Source organism: Parambassis ranga, chromosome 24, assembly GCF_900634625.1.
Source record: "Parambassis ranga chromosome 24, fParRan2.1, whole genome shotgun sequence".
In the NCBI taxonomy this organism is placed as follows: Eukaryota; Metazoa; Chordata; class Actinopteri; family Ambassidae; genus Parambassis; species Parambassis ranga.
The window spans coordinates 1,627,532-1,642,476 of NC_041043.1; the positions used below are offsets into that span (position 1 = coordinate 1,627,532).

At 41.5% G+C, this 14,945-nt stretch overlaps 1 protein-coding gene across 4 annotated transcripts in view; it reads left to right on the forward strand.

Moving 5' to 3' along the window:
• ryr3 (ryanodine receptor 3) overlaps window positions 1–14,945 on the forward strand; it is a 74,685-nt gene that overhangs the window by 52,872 nt on the left and 6,868 nt on the right. For 2 of the 4 annotated variants that reach the window (XM_028397074.1, XM_028397072.1), the window contains 39 exons: window positions 366–529; window positions 728–806; window positions 927–1,016; window positions 1,246–1,389; window positions 1,670–1,732; window positions 1,826–1,901; window positions 1,989–2,112; window positions 2,195–2,310; window positions 2,398–2,465; window positions 2,541–2,662; window positions 2,791–2,840; window positions 2,924–2,984; window positions 3,082–3,320; window positions 3,431–3,512; window positions 3,909–4,039; window positions 4,126–4,244; window positions 4,438–4,636; window positions 4,834–4,928; window positions 5,071–5,216; window positions 5,363–5,450; window positions 5,539–5,631; window positions 6,793–6,960; window positions 7,129–7,188; window positions 7,280–7,414; window positions 7,512–7,624; window positions 8,609–8,705; window positions 9,670–9,782; window positions 9,856–9,907; window positions 9,995–10,051; window positions 10,150–10,249; window positions 10,736–10,815; window positions 10,907–10,983; window positions 11,486–11,559; window positions 12,372–12,386; window positions 13,235–13,315; window positions 13,410–13,498; window positions 13,625–13,753; window positions 13,844–13,948; window positions 14,825–14,906. In XM_028397074.1, coding sequence (XP_028252875.1) covers window positions 366–529; window positions 728–806; window positions 927–1,016; window positions 1,246–1,389; window positions 1,670–1,732; window positions 1,826–1,901; window positions 1,989–2,112; window positions 2,195–2,310; window positions 2,398–2,465; window positions 2,541–2,662; window positions 2,791–2,840; window positions 2,924–2,984; window positions 3,082–3,320; window positions 3,431–3,512; window positions 3,909–4,039; window positions 4,126–4,244; window positions 4,438–4,636; window positions 4,834–4,928; window positions 5,071–5,216; window positions 5,363–5,450; window positions 5,539–5,631; window positions 6,793–6,960; window positions 7,129–7,188; window positions 7,280–7,414; window positions 7,512–7,624; window positions 8,609–8,705; window positions 9,670–9,782; window positions 9,856–9,907; window positions 9,995–10,051; window positions 10,150–10,249; window positions 10,736–10,815; window positions 10,907–10,983; window positions 11,486–11,559; window positions 12,372–12,386; window positions 13,235–13,315; window positions 13,410–13,498; window positions 13,625–13,753; window positions 13,844–13,948; window positions 14,825–14,906 — 3,976 coding nt within the window. The remainder of the gene's footprint in view (window positions 1–365; window positions 530–727; window positions 807–926; window positions 1,017–1,245; window positions 1,390–1,669; window positions 1,733–1,825; window positions 1,902–1,988; window positions 2,113–2,194; window positions 2,311–2,397; window positions 2,466–2,540; window positions 2,663–2,790; window positions 2,841–2,923; window positions 2,985–3,081; window positions 3,321–3,430; window positions 3,513–3,908; window positions 4,040–4,125; window positions 4,245–4,437; window positions 4,637–4,833; window positions 4,929–5,070; window positions 5,217–5,362; window positions 5,451–5,538; window positions 5,632–6,792; window positions 6,961–7,128; window positions 7,189–7,279; window positions 7,415–7,511; window positions 7,625–8,608; window positions 8,706–9,669; window positions 9,783–9,855; window positions 9,908–9,994; window positions 10,052–10,149; window positions 10,250–10,735; window positions 10,816–10,906; window positions 10,984–11,485; window positions 11,560–12,371; window positions 12,387–13,234; window positions 13,316–13,409; window positions 13,499–13,624; window positions 13,754–13,843; window positions 13,949–14,824; window positions 14,907–14,945) is intronic. The other 2 variants (XM_028397075.1, XM_028397073.1) reach the window with 1 other exon arrangement.

Sequence of the window (14,945 nt, forward strand, 5' to 3'; positions counted from 1 at the left end):
TTACATTTTTTGCTGATGTCCTGCTTTGCATAACAACACATTTGGTCGTGTTGCCCTGATGAACACTTTCAGTGTAGCCCTCCAGAGATGAAACTTCTGGGTAGTCAGAGGCAATGAAGTGAAAGATCAGTAAAGTGCTTAGGAGCAGTGCAGCTGTAGCAAAGCCAAATCAGATGAATCATTTATCAGTCTTATGACAGGCCTTCAACTGGTGCAGACTTTCACAGCTTTCTACCCTCCTTTTTTCTTCACTATTTCTTGCTTATCCCTGCTCAGTCTGCCAAATACATAGTCAAAGCATACACAGTGTCAAAAAACATAAAGAAAATGGTTGAGATAATAACCAGCATCTTTCACCTGTGTAGAAGTATGACGCTGAACTTTTCAAAATGGCCACGTCATGCCTGTGTGCCATTGCTGGAGCCCTGCCTCCAGACTTTGTGGATTCCAGTTTAGGAGCAACACTGGAGAAACAGGCATCAGTGGATGCACAGGGCAACTTTGACCCCAAACCCATCAACACTGCCAAGTGAGTCCTCTGAAAATAAGGAATTTGTTTATTGTACAGTAATGAAATAAATGTGTCATCTGATTCTACAATTTTTCACTTTACATTAGAAGCTCTGCTACAATTTGCTCTATCTAAACATATCTAATAAATATCTAACCAAAGCTTTTACCTGTCTGAAATGATCATAAATACCTAAACATAGCTTCTTCTTTGCAGTATCTCACTTCCTGAAAAACTTGAGTATATTGCCAACAAATATGCAGAGCATTCCCATGACAAGTGGTCCTCAGAGAAGGTTAGTCTCATCGTAACCTCACTATTGCTTACAGTTAATTTATGCTACATGTCATATACAGTAGAGACTACAGGTTATGCTCGAGTGTCTTGTAACTGTAACATCCTGTTGTTGTTTCAGATGTCAGCTGGCTGGAAACAGGGAGACAATGTGGATGAACAGGCCAAAACCCATCCACTGCTAAAGTCATACAAAGCTCTGAGTGAGAAGGTACATACACACTGGTATACATACACACCTAGTCCAAAGGTTAGCAACCCTCTGTATGTCAAATATAAATTGAAATGTTAAAATTCACTTTGAAACGAGCGTCCTTTAGAAATAATATTTTTGTGTTGTTTCTAGAACAGACGTCTTTGTTTAAGTTCACGAAAGCCTAGTTTTTGACTTGTGTAGGACAGAGAATCAAGCTTGCGTGTTTGTTGTGTTCACAATTTAGGAGAGAGAAACATACCGCTGGCCAGTGAGGGAGTCTTTGAAGAGCATGTTGGCTATGGGCTGGAACATTGAGAGGACCAAGGAGGGAGAAGCCATGGTCCAACAACGAGAGAGTGAAAAACAACGAAAGATCTCAGAGTCTCAGGTAATCTACATATTTACATCTTCACAGTTCAGTCTAGTTATTATCAAAAAAATTCCCATCATTAGTCAGTTCTCATAGAACTAATGAATTGCATCTATTGCAGCTTAACAAGAGTCATGAAACACAGTCCCTTCTCTGTTCTGGAGGATTTTTGTTATGTTTTTATGTTGTTACTTATGAAAATGCACTACACACTGATTTTAAGGTAAACACTTTGAAAGAACATATATGCATCGATCTTTACAAATGTCCCTTTGTTTGCCTCTCCTGCGCTTTGTAGCTTAATGGATTCAGTCCTACTCCAATGGATCTGCACAATGTCACTTTGTCCAGAGAGATACAGGTCAGTATTTGTTCAACTTCTATAACTGCTGTCAATAATCAAATACACTATAATGCCATGTTCAGACGTGATGCCTTTTTGCTCTTTCTGCAGGGCATGGTGGAGGTTGTTGCAGAAAATTATCACAACATCTGGGCCAAGAAGAAGAAAACTGAACTCGCCAGCAAAGGTCTGCAAATGAAAATGAAAAATGTTTGTGGTAATACTGACCACTTATTCTTATAACACACACTTGAAATTACTTCTATTGTACCAGGAGGAGGGACCCACCCACTGCTGGTTCCCTATGATACCCTGACTGCTAAAGAGAAGTACAGAGACAGAGAAAAGGCCCAGGAGCTCTTCAAGTTCCTGCAGATTAGTGGCTATGCTATCACAAGGTTAGCCTTCTCATCATTCTAAATCCTTGAATCCATTTAAATTCTAGTCATCTGTATCATGTCTGATCTTTCTTTCTTACAGAGGTCTGAAGGACATGGAGCAGGAGTCATCATCCATGGAAAAACGGTTTGCATACAAGTTCGTCAAGAGGTTGCTGAAGTATGTCGACTCTGCCCAAGAGTTCATTGCTCATCTCGGTGGGTGTATATCAGGAATACAACATGTAAAGCATCTCCTTAAAATGTACTAGCTGACCATCTCTTTCAACATTGTTGTTAATGCAGAGGCTATGGCCACCAGTGGAAAAACTGACAAATCACCCCATGACCAGGAAATTAAGTTTTTTGCCAAGGTATGTTAACCTTTCTGCAAAGGCACCATTGATGTTATTTTTAAAAGAGTTGAGATTTTTATTTCTTCTTCCCAGGTGTTGCTTCCTTTGATTGATCAAACCATTAAGAACCACTGTCTCTACTTCCTGTCCACGCCTAGCAACAACCTGAGCAGCTGTGGCTGTGCATCTAACAAGGAGAAAGAGATGGTGACCAGGTACTCTGTGTTATCAGCACTCGTGGTTGTAAGAGTTGTTTTTTGTGTCCTGCCAGTTTCTTTTTCCCTCCAGTTTCTTTTTTCCTTTGCTCTTCTTCAGTTCTGTCCTCTCCTCCTTTATTTTCCAGCCTGTTCTGTAAGCTGGCAGCTCTTGTCAGACACAGGATTTCTCTCTTTGGTAAGGCTGGCTCTGTCTCTGTTTGTGTGCTTTTGTATTTTGTTCTGTTGTCCAGTAATTACAGTAGATGTGATTTGTGACAGGAAGTGATTCGGCAGTGATGGTGAGCTGCCTGCACATTCTGACTCATTCACTTGACCCCAGGTAAATACAGGATATTTGAAGAGATCTTGAGACACATTTATTATCTTAAACATTTGTCTTTTAACACACTAGCCCTTGTGTTGCCTCCTACTCTCAGGACGGTGATGAAGTCCGGTGCAGAGCTCGTCAAAGCTGGCTTTAAGACTTTCTTTGAGAATGCATCAGAGGACCTGGAGAAGCTGCTGGAGTCACTAAAACTGGGGAAGTTCATGCAGTCCCGTGCCCAGATGAAGAGCGTCAGTCAGAGCATCAACTATGTGACTGTGGCACTGCTACCCATCCTCACTGCACTCTTTGAACACATTAAAACTTATGAGTTTGCAGTGGAACTGCTTTGTGAGTTTGTACTTACACAGCCCTGAATTCTACAGAAAAAAAATGCTTTCGTTGATACACCTGGTGTTTACATTATGCAGATGTATATTAGATGAATGTTATTGTTTCAGTGGATGATGTGCAGCTGTCCTGCTATCGCATCCTGACCTGTTTCTACTCTCTGGGTACAGCAAAGAACATCTTTGTGGAGAGGTAGGAATCCAGTTGCAAACCTCATTAAAGCTTGTCACACTTCATTATGACATGGCTGCTGAGCTTTTTCATTAACTACGGTTTATGCACTGAGGACTTTTGAAATAATTTAGAATCACTGCTGAGCTTGAGTAAAAGGTCTGCTATGACTTTTATGCTAAATATTTTGTAGCCTCAATTATGTGGCATTATTCCCTGACATGGCCATACACCCTCCCTCAACCACTGTGGGAGAAAATGTTCTCACCTCCATATGACTCCAGCTGTAAAATAACCAGGAGGTGGGAATTAATCTTGGTACCATGTGGTCCTCTGCACATGCTCTGTGTGCCCAAAGTCCAGTGGCAAGAGATTGAGCATTAAAGCCTGTCCTTATATGTACTTACTGATAAATAGGCATCTGCCAGCATTCGGAGAGAGCCTGGCGACCCTGGTAGGAGCCATGCCTGTGGCCTTCCTGGAGCCTCATTTAAACGCTCACAACCCGCGCTCTGTCTTTAACACCAAGACCCCACGAGAGAGAGCCAGTGAGTGTTTGCCACATTTAGTCTTACTTTTCCCATCAGTTCTTGATGTGTCCTGATACTGGATCACTGTGTTTTTTTTCTTCCAGTCCTGAGCATGCCCGACACAGTGGAGGAGATGTGTCCAGAGATGCCTCGGCTCGACAGGCTCCTAAAAGATGTCAATGATGTTTCAGAGTCTGGTGCTCGCTACAGTGACATGCCACAGGTCAGAGGGGACAGTGTTTCAGTGTAGACAAAGAGCTGCATTTCCACATGTTTGTTCCTATAGTAAAAAGGTCACAATTTTATCTGCTGGTGGACATGTAGGATAAGTTTTGTGATTTAAAAGTCAAATGGTTACCTTAAAATGTGGGAGAGGTACATTTATTATGTCCTTATGCTACACCTTCCCACTGCAGGTCATTGAGGTTATCCTGCCCATGCTTTGTAACTATCTGTCCTACTGGTGGGAGAAAGGTCCAGAGAATTCACCCCCAGACACCGATTGTTGCACCATGGTCACCTCAGAACACCTCAGTATCATTCTGGGAAACATCCTGAAAATCCTCAACAACAACCTTGGCATCGATGACGCACCCTGGATGAAGAGGATTGCTGGTAAGTGCCTTCAGTGTGTTCCTTTAGATGAAAGGATAAATAAAACTTCTTGACAGATCTTGGCACCAGGTGGCACCAGAACCAGTATTCTCCAGGGACAGAAGGATAACTTCAGTGTCCTTCCAAACATCTGATTTATTCTTAAAAGCATTAGTCTATCCATCCAGAATATGATTTCCTCATCTCTGTTTGTGTAGTTTACTCTCAGCCAATCATCTGCAAAGCTGGAGCAGATCTGCTGAGAACCCACTTCCTGCCCACGTTGGACAAACTAAAGAAAAAGACAGTGAAGGTGAGAGATTAAAGCATACTTTTGATGGTGTCACATGGTGAGCTAGCGATAACTGCTTTAGGTGGAGTGTATACATTAAGCTAATCTGTGGACAGATACAAGTGAACTGATTGCAGATGATTACTTGTTGTTGCCAACACAGGTTGTGTCTGAGGAGGAACTGCTGAAAGCAGACGGTAAAGGTGACAACCAGGAAGCAGAACTGCTCATTTTGGATGAATTTGCTGTGCTCTGCAGGGACCTTTATGCTTTCTACCCCATGCTTATTCGCTACGTGGATAACAACAGGTACAATATACACACATACACATAGCTACAATGAGTTTTTATTATGGGTCTGGGGAGATTTGAGCCTGACCTGATAATCCCTTTTCATTTATATCTTTTATATACATAACAAAATCTCCAATGCCATCTTGCCTGTTTACTTACAGGTCTAGGTGGCTTAAGGAGCCAGATGCAGACTCCACTGAGCTCTTCAGGATGGTGGCTGAAATCTTTATCCTTTGGTGCAAGTCACACGTATGTCCCACTGAATCCATAGAATCCATGACAATAAGAGAGATCTCAGGATAAAAAGTCTGATTTATCTTTTCTCCTCTGAATGCAGAACTTTAAGCGTGAGGAGCAAAACTTTGTGGTTCAGAATGAAATCAACAACTTGGGCTTCTTAACTGGGGAAGGCAAGACGAAGATGTCAAAGGTAAAGATATGGACACAGGACATTATGGGAAAGAAACTCTCCCAACATGCCCTAAATGTGTTCTTGTTATTGCAACTTTGAAGAAGTCAAAGTATTTAGATTATAGGTAAATATCGGCCTGTCAGAATACGCTGATTTATTAATTAAACAAATCTAGTAGGCCGCAGTTATGAGGTTCCACCTATAGAGCTACAAACAAACCGGCAGCATGTGAAGTTGCCCATGGTGTCCGTTCACTTTTGATCATATATTGTATAATGAACCCATGAGATGGAGAAGAGTACATCTTGGTCCTCTCTGAGTTTAATTTGGTCTTATCTCTCCTCTCCTCTCCACCTTCACTCTGTCAGCAATTTAGTAAAGCACAACCTGACATCTCTGATGATCCCTAAGTGTTCCCACTTATATAAGAAACCTGCCTACGTAAGCACTTTTTGTCTGTGTGTTTCTTCATTCGGCTCCCTGACATGTGCTGAACAAGCCGTATATGGATATGTGAGATGTTCTACAAATCAACTGCATGAGTTCGCACCTCTTAAATTCTCCTCTACATCCAGGGTTTACGACATATGACATTTCTCTCGTGGTAGAGCCGCTCATATATCTGGATGATGACAAGTGTTCGATCCAGCAGCCACTCAAACAGCTGTCAGAGTGAGAGTTAGATTCTTATTTGTTTTGGCTGAGCAGGACATTTGATTTATTTGTACTCTTGGGGTGTTCTCAATTACTCACAGTGGAGGAAAAAAAAAACAAATAACCCCACAGCTCTTGAAGGACTCTGTGTGTGCTAACTGATTTGTGATGATGCACTTTGGGTGAAACACTGGACTCCAGGGAGCATAGTCATCAGAAATAGGATTTTGTTTCTTCTCTTTTTTTTGTAAATATTTAAGTTACTTATAAAGAGCACATTCTCAGAGGTGTCTGCTAGGCAGAACATAAAAAAAATCAATGTGCCATGATTAAATAGATAAATTTTTACTAGTTAATTTAACTGTACAAATACCAAATCCTAAAGGAAAACAGTAGCTTATTATGTCAGATTGGAGAGTTTATAATTAATGATGCATAAAATGTCATGTTCCCAGAGTACCTCTTATAAGCCCTCCTAGCGTTCCCTAATTAGAATAAATGTGTAACACTTGTGTCTCTCTGCAGTCAGGGGGGGACCAGGAGAGGAAACACAAACGTCGCCGTGGTGAATACTACTCCATCCAAACGTCTCTGATCGTAGCTGCTCTGAAGAAGATGCTTCCCATCGGACTCAACATGTGCACTCCAGGAGACCAGGAGCTCATCTCTTTGGCCAAGATACGCTACAGTCTGGTTAGCATTCACTTTGTCATATGCTTTTTTTTACATTTGGTAAAAACCTTAATAAATAATTTTCACATAATTGCAGAAAACAAAAAGCCTTTCTGACAGTAAAACTAACTTGTGCTGATACCAGGGTCTTGCTGATAATATTGTGCATCCCACCTTTTCTTTCAATAGAAAGACACAGATGATGAGGTGAAGGAGCACCTGCGCCAGAATCTGCATCTGCAGGACAAGGTCAGATTATGACTGCAGCTCATAAAACCTGTAAAACATGTATTAGTGTTGTTGACCGTAATTTGCTAATTTGATTGATTTTGTGTTAAAGTCTGATGACCCAGCAGTCCAGTGGCAGATGAACCTGTACAAAGATGTGGTGGTGAAGAGCGAGGAGCCGGCAGACCCAGAACACACGGTGGACAGAGTCCAGAGCATCTCTGCTGCAGTCTTCCACCTCGAGCAGGTGAACACACACTTTTCATTTGTTTTACACTGGTTCTGAAAAAATAGGTAATTAAAAACATCCACCTTGATATCTCACCCTTCATGTGGTCCCTCAGGTGGAGCAGCCTCTGAGGAACAAGAAGTGTGTGTGGCAGAAGCTGCTGTCCAAACAGCGTAAGCGTGCGGTTGTGGCTTGTTTCCGCATGGCTCCGCTCTACAATCTACCCAGGTGAGTCTGTTTTCTACACCTGTCACTACTTCTGGAAAACAAAAAAAAAGAATAAAAATGTCAGTGATTAGATATTGGTGTTCTCTGTTAGAATTTCTCCAAGTAGTCACCAAGTAGCCGTGGGGAGGGTGGGCTGTATTTGTTTCTTGATTGTGTGCCCATGTTAAAGCCTTCATCACCTCCTTAATGACATTCTCTCCTCTGTGTTGTTTTCTTGCATAACACTACCTCATGCTCCCTCAGATACAAAAATAATAATTACTTCGTGAATGGCTATCGGGAGGTTTGGCTGGAAAGGGCGTTCAAAGCCTCCAGCTTTGACCGCCTGTTCTCCCTGCTGACGGTAAAGTGAAACTACGGGGCGAATGCTTCATCTGTTCAACCCCCTCCACCTCCCTTCATCCACCAGGCTATGGACCGAGCAATCCAAACTGTTTCTGCACTGTTGATTCTGATTGGTCAGCTAGGATAAGCCTGAGAATTGACTGAAACAATCTTGTTTGGAAAGTGCACACACTTGTCTCATTACAGGTGAACCCTAAAGGAAGGAATGGAGAAAGGAAAGAAGAGTTCTATTCAATACAGTCTTGACTTTCTGGTTTATAATATTATGTTTGGTTACGATCGTTTCATGTCATTTTTTTCCTGCTACTGTGATGTTTTTCATCTGATATTTTTGCAAAAGGTTGTGCAGTTTTACAGTATACATACAGTGTGCATGCGCCTTTAATAACTGTCCCAACCTGATGGAAGTAACTGCAGTGTTTTTAGACCAAACATGACCAGTCAGAAGAGCCAGTGGATCCCACATTGACCAATCACCATCCTGCCTGAAAATGCACTTCCTGTAACCCCTTCCTCCCCCCTACATCTCTCCTTCCTGTCTCCTCCAAAAACTCACCAGAACCCGCCCTAATGCCACTCTACCTCCCTCCCCACTCCCCCTTCATTCCTCCCCACCTCCCCTCACCTCCCCCTTCCCAGGCATCGTGCTATCAACTTCTTCACCCCGGCCTATCAGAGACTTTGGATAGAGACAGAGGAGTACTCCTTTGAGGAGAAGCTAGTTCAGGATCTGGCAGTAAGTACTGGGCTCGCCTTGCCCTCGCCCCACGTGCCCTGTGTTGGCACACCTCTGCCGGTCCTGTCTGCCGAATGCTTCTTTAGCTCCGCGCCCGTTGAGCCTTGGGAACACACCCGGGTGGGGACCTCTCCCAAAGCACCCAGGGGCCCCCGCTCTAGGCGCGCGAAACCCTTCAAACAAAGATCCGTCAGGGGTCAGAGGCTGCATGACCAACTCAGGAGACACAGGGCCAGCTCCAGCGCTCACAGCTCTAGAAAAACAGGCTATGCCTTTCTGACAGCAGTGGTAAGGAGGGTCTTTCACTACAGTAGGAGACTGTCACTAGCTGTTTGGCTGTCAGATCTGGATCCAACCCATCAGTTGTCTTTTCGCTGTACTCTGTAAGTCTGTAGTGTGAGTGTGAAGGTGACGTTACAGTACATTCTGTGGCATGCTCGCGCAGTCGTGTGAAGATCACATTTCATGTCAGACCTTTGTACACAGATGTGCAGCAAATTCATCTAAACTTCTCATTGATAGAAGATAAAGCTCAGTCATTAGGTTATTCTGTTCTTGATGGGAAGAAGACGATTTTATTGTCAGTTAATCTGTCGTATTAGTTTGGACTGTGTTGTTGTGATAGTTGCTGTTTGTCAGGCTCGTTTACTGTCAGGCTCATTCTTCACATTCAAAATCATGTCACCAAATGGCTTACCGCTTGCATCTGTTTGCTGTAACACGCATGTTTTTTGAAAACATGTTCCAACACTGTTCATAATCCACTTTTAAATTCCTCGTCCTGTCCTCTCCACTGATCACCAGGACAAAAATCCATCTGCATGCTAGTGCTAGGTGAATGTTAACGACTCATCTGAGTGTTTGTGACAAGTGTGTAACTGCCAGTGAAGGAAATGTTTATGAGTTGAAGTGGTTGTGAGATTTAGACAAAGCTAACTCATCACTGATGTGGACTCATGTGCAGAAAACCCCAATGAAGATTGTAGAGGAGGAGGAAGAGGAGGTGGCTGAGATCCAGCCAGACCCTCTCCACCAGCTCATCCTCCACTTCAGCCACAACGCTCTGACGGAGAGGAGGTACGCTTCGTTTGAAAGAAAACAGATTCATTTTGCAGTTTGATAGGAAGTAAGGCAATGTGTTTTCTTCCAGTCACTTGGAAGAAGATCCCTTGTATATTGCATATGCAGACATGATGGCAAAGGTGATGATTTTTATTATCCATAATTAAACTCTAGTATTGCTAAAAGACCAAAAAAAAAACTGACTGGTGACCTTTTTGTGGTCTCAGAGCTGTGCAGAGGATGAGGAGGAAGAAGAGGAAGAAGGGAAAGAAAAGACATTTGAGGTGCTCTTATTTAAACACAGCCTTATTGCAATGTCTGTGTGATTCTATTAAATGTTTCTTATGTTAATTATTGTGTGTGTCTGTGTTTTGTCATTCAGGAAAAGGAGATGGAGAAGCAGAAGATCCTGTATCAGCAGGCGAGGCTGCATGCTCGTGGGGCCGCTGAGATGGTGTTACAGATGATCAGCGCCACTAAAGGTGATGATTGGATTGTTTCTGTTAAGGGCACTACACCTTTAAGGGATATTATGATGCTGGACTTGTCATAAAGCTTGATTGTCTATAGAGAGACAATGGTGCACACAACAAAAAAAACAACAGCAAACGAGAGATGTTTGTTGTTATAACTGTTTAAATTTAAAGTTTTAAGCAGCTACTTTATGTAAATTATTTATGTAAAGCCATCTTATATTATTATAGTATTATGTTATTATGATTTTTTTTCAAATATGGCACTGAGGTTTAAAGATGACCAGGTTAGAATTTGGTGGTCAAAGGTCTCGGAAGAATTGATCTGCTAATTGATTGATTGATGACATTTTCTGTCCTACAGGTCAAAGGTCAACTTCACCGTGTTTATATGATCTGTATCAAATATCATTGTCATATTTGGAATAAGGCTAATAATGAAGTTGTTGATTTTTATATAAAGGTTTTTAATCTATAGAACATGTCTTCCTGCAGGTCGTCTGGGTCCCATGGTGACCTGCACCCTTAAACTGGGCATCTCCATTCTAAATGGAGGCAATGTGCAAGTTCAGCAGGTGCGGTCATTCAGCATTTGATTTATACAGGTGTCCACATGGTTAACGATGTGATGTAACATTATTTAAAATCTTTACTTTCTCATTGCAGAAAATGCTTGATTACTTAAAAGAAAAAAGAGATGCAGGGTTTTTCAAGAGTCTCTCAGGACTGATGCAGTCTTGCAGGTAGGCACTATGATGTCTTTAAATTAGACAGGTTTCTCAACCGGGGAGGCGCGCCCCACCATAGAACAGGAGGAAAAATCACAATTGGCTATTAGTACAAAGGAGATGGAGCAGATTCCCCCATATGCAAGCGGGTGGACAATTATTAATACCACACAAACAAATCAACTACAGCTTCATTTCAAATCTACCGGTAAAAAAAGAGGGTAGTTTTTAAACCTGTTACCTGAGAGTAATGCTACTATATTAGCCTCCGCTTCAAGTTATTTACTTTAAAAACCCAAACAGTCCCTTTAAAGACTATCCCCATCTCAGAGTTAGACAGTTTTAACTGCTCTACCTTTTTTACCATGTTGCAACACAACCACGACATGACTAACACACACACACAGAGGAATGTGCACACACACGCACATACAGGGTGCTAAAGCTTGAGAACCCCTGTATTAGACAGTGAAAGACACCGTGGCCTTAAATCTGACCTCTGAGTTTCCTCCACCAGTGTCCTAGACCTGAATGCATTTGAGAGGCAGAACAAAGCAGAAGGACTTGGCATGGTGACAGAGGAAGGTTCAAGTAAGTAAAGTGATGTGATGTTAGGTAATGATGTTCTACACTTTTTTTCCCCTTTGGAAGTACTTGATGTTAGAAAACAAGGAAATATTCTGCCCTCTGCCCCGTCACTGAACTAATGCTGAACCATGACAACTGTTAAGTGTCCATTGAAAGCTGTTTAATAATTGCTGGTTAGTTTCTGAATGGCCGTAGAAACTATCAAAATTCCATTGTTATCAATGAGAATTTTGACCTCTATAAATAATCTGCTGCTTGCGCTGAAGTCCTGAAGTCACTCTAGTCATCGGTGTGGTGTGTGTAATGTCTTTTCTGACGTAAGCAAAGCAGGAATAAGTTGTAAATAGGGAAAATCCTACGTTTTAAAATTGGATTTATTATAAATCTTGACTCTTAGAGGACATGGTCCAGCATTAAAACAAAAGCAGTCATCCCTCTCTAACTTCCAACAGCTCACTTGGTGCTTCTCACATCAAACTGTCTCTTCATCATTCAGTCCTCTGCTAAACATTTCCACCAAGTTCTGTGTTCACAACAATTCACTGTTAATACTCCTGTCTCCTGTTAACTCTTACAAACGTTTCACCATGACTGAATTCTTATTTGGTACTCATCTTGTTAAGGTTAAATATAAAAACCTATGATTTTATTCCCCGTCTAAAACGATTTTCTTTTTAACTGCATGTCTTTGTTTTTCACTCGTAGCGGATATATTCATATCTCTTTGTATTGTAACTCGATGTCCTCTCTTTTTGCTTATGTCTTCGTGTATTGTTTGTCTCCTTCCTGTCATTTTAAAAACCCATCGATGGCAGTCCACACTCAGCGGGGTAAATAGCAAACTTAGATCATCCTGATATGGCTATGCTTCCACCCTGAATGTCCCCTCCATATCTGTGGTCTATACTCCCTGCTTTATTTGGTACCCCATCCCTTCCTTGCCAACTGTAGGGACACTTTGTGCATGCTGACTGTTAAAGTACACAAAGAAAGTGGATCTTTAGAATCCATTGCCTGTCATTTTGTGTGATATTTGTTCCCTTCATGTTAACATTTACTAATGCAAATCCTGTTACTGATGCTCAAATATGTCGTTCTAAGGCTATCAATGCCACCACCCAAGGGTTTGACTGATGGTCTGTGGACTCTTCCACAGTCTAAGCAAAGCTTTGTCTTGCTTTGAAAATGGGACCTATTTCAACAAGCTGGTTATGAGACACATGTCTGACTTTCACATGGATTTATCTGCTTCCACAAATGTATGTACAAATGTGCTCTGTTCACTGGATTTTCTGTTTTAATTTTTCAAGTGAATTACATAACCCTCGTCTGTCCGCTGCTTCTTTCTGAAAGTCAGGCCCGATACCGGCCTGCATGTGAAAGTTATCAGGCTTCCTCCAGCTTAAGGAAATGTCCTAGTGTTCACTGTTGTTTTATTCTTTTATTATCAGTGCATTTTTATTTATTTATAAAAAACACTTTGGATTCAGTTGTGATTCTGCAATCTAAAGGCCCTGGACTTCGAAAAATGTTTTTTTTACCATGAAACCTGTCCTGCTTGCCTCATTAGTTGCTTTGAGGGGAGTTTCACATATTGTTATACATCCTCACATATCAGCAAATAATGACTCAGATTTGGGGTTTCAGATAAATTCACCAAAACATCTGTTCTCTCAAGGCTCCAAGGTGCTACAGAACGACGAGTTTACCAAAGATCTGTTCCGCTTTTTGCAACTCCTGTGTGAGGGCCACAACGGGGGTGAGAAGTGTTTGCATATTACTGTTTGGTGCCTGTTTATTACAAAAACAATCCATGAAAGACTGTGGATAACAAAATATTTGTTTTTTGTCAGATTTCCAGAACTTCCTGAGAACTCAAACAGGAAACACAACCACAGTGAACATCATCATCAGCACTGTGGACTATCTGCTTCGTCTTCAGGTGTGTACAGCACAGTCTGACTTCCTGCCTTTCACCACAGTGATGCTACACGTGCACCTACTTTTAGCCGACAGCCGTCCTTTTATGCTGCTGTTAATATCATCTGTTTACTATCCTCATCCTCAGGAATCGATCAGTGACTTCTACTGGTATTACTCTGGCAAAGATGTCATTGACGAAACTGGAAAGATCAACTTCTCCAAAGCCTTATCTGTAGCCAAGCAGATATTTAACTCACTCACTGAGTACATTCAGGTAAGAAGCAGAACAATCCCTCGGTGCTGAATTTGCATCATCATCATCATCAAACATATTATGATGCCATTTTTTTCTGTTTCCCATCAGGGCCCGTGTATTGGGAACCAGCAGAGCTTAGCTCACAGCAGACTGTGGGATGCGGTTGTGGGCTTCTTGCACGTGTTCGCAAACATGCAGATGAAGCTATCCCAGGTAAAAACATGCCCTTTGTTTGAATATGTATATGCAATATGGTGCATACATAAAAGAAGAAGTGGGAAGACTCCTTCAGAATAAAACCTTAAAATCCTGTCTGTATTGTATTTACTCAGAGGCTTAAAAAATGGAGTGAGTTGTATAAAGATGTTATACAAGATGTCATTTGATCAAGTTAGACTGGAATTTGCTTGACCAGCTCAAAATGTTTTCAAATACCTGTCAGGCATTTTGTACAAAAATAACTGTACTCAATTTTACTTCACCACCACCAAAATTATTTTGGTGTACAAAGATATTTGAGATGGAAGGATCTTCTTTGTCCATTATAAAAGAACACTGGGAAAAGGATATGGAGACAAATATATCTGAGGATCAGTGGGCTAGCATAATTCAAAGAAATCACTATGTACAATCTTGAACTGAATGAGGCCTTCATAGCCTTCATATGTCGAAGGTTGAACTCCCCAAATCTTCATTCTGGTCTTGCCCTATCTTAAAAGTATTCTGGTCCTCAATATTTGAGGTATATTCAGCAATTTCAGGGTTATCTATTCATCCTTGTCCTTTTATTGGAACCTTTGGTGTACTGATAGAGGATCATCCTCTACAAAAAGCTGCAGTTAAATAGTATAGCTGACTCTTCCCTCCTAGCATGGCACCTCATTCTTTTACACTGACAAAGTGACCACCCCCCTTTTTTGTTATTGTTTTTCTTTTCTGTATTGTTGTTGTCCTGTTGTGCGTTTTGTTCACATTTTGTTCGTATGCTGTTATCTCTGATTTTATCATCTCGGTTCTGTGGTTAAAAGTTCTATAAAAAAACATTGAGAAAAAAAAAAAAAACAAATCCAGTCTGTGACCTCCTCACAGGATGCCAGTCAGATTGAGCTGTTGAAGGAGCTGATGGATTTACAGAAGGACATGGTTGTCATGTTGCTGTCTCTGCTTGAGGGTAAGAGCCTGAAGCTGTCATTTACTGTCACAAAGCTAA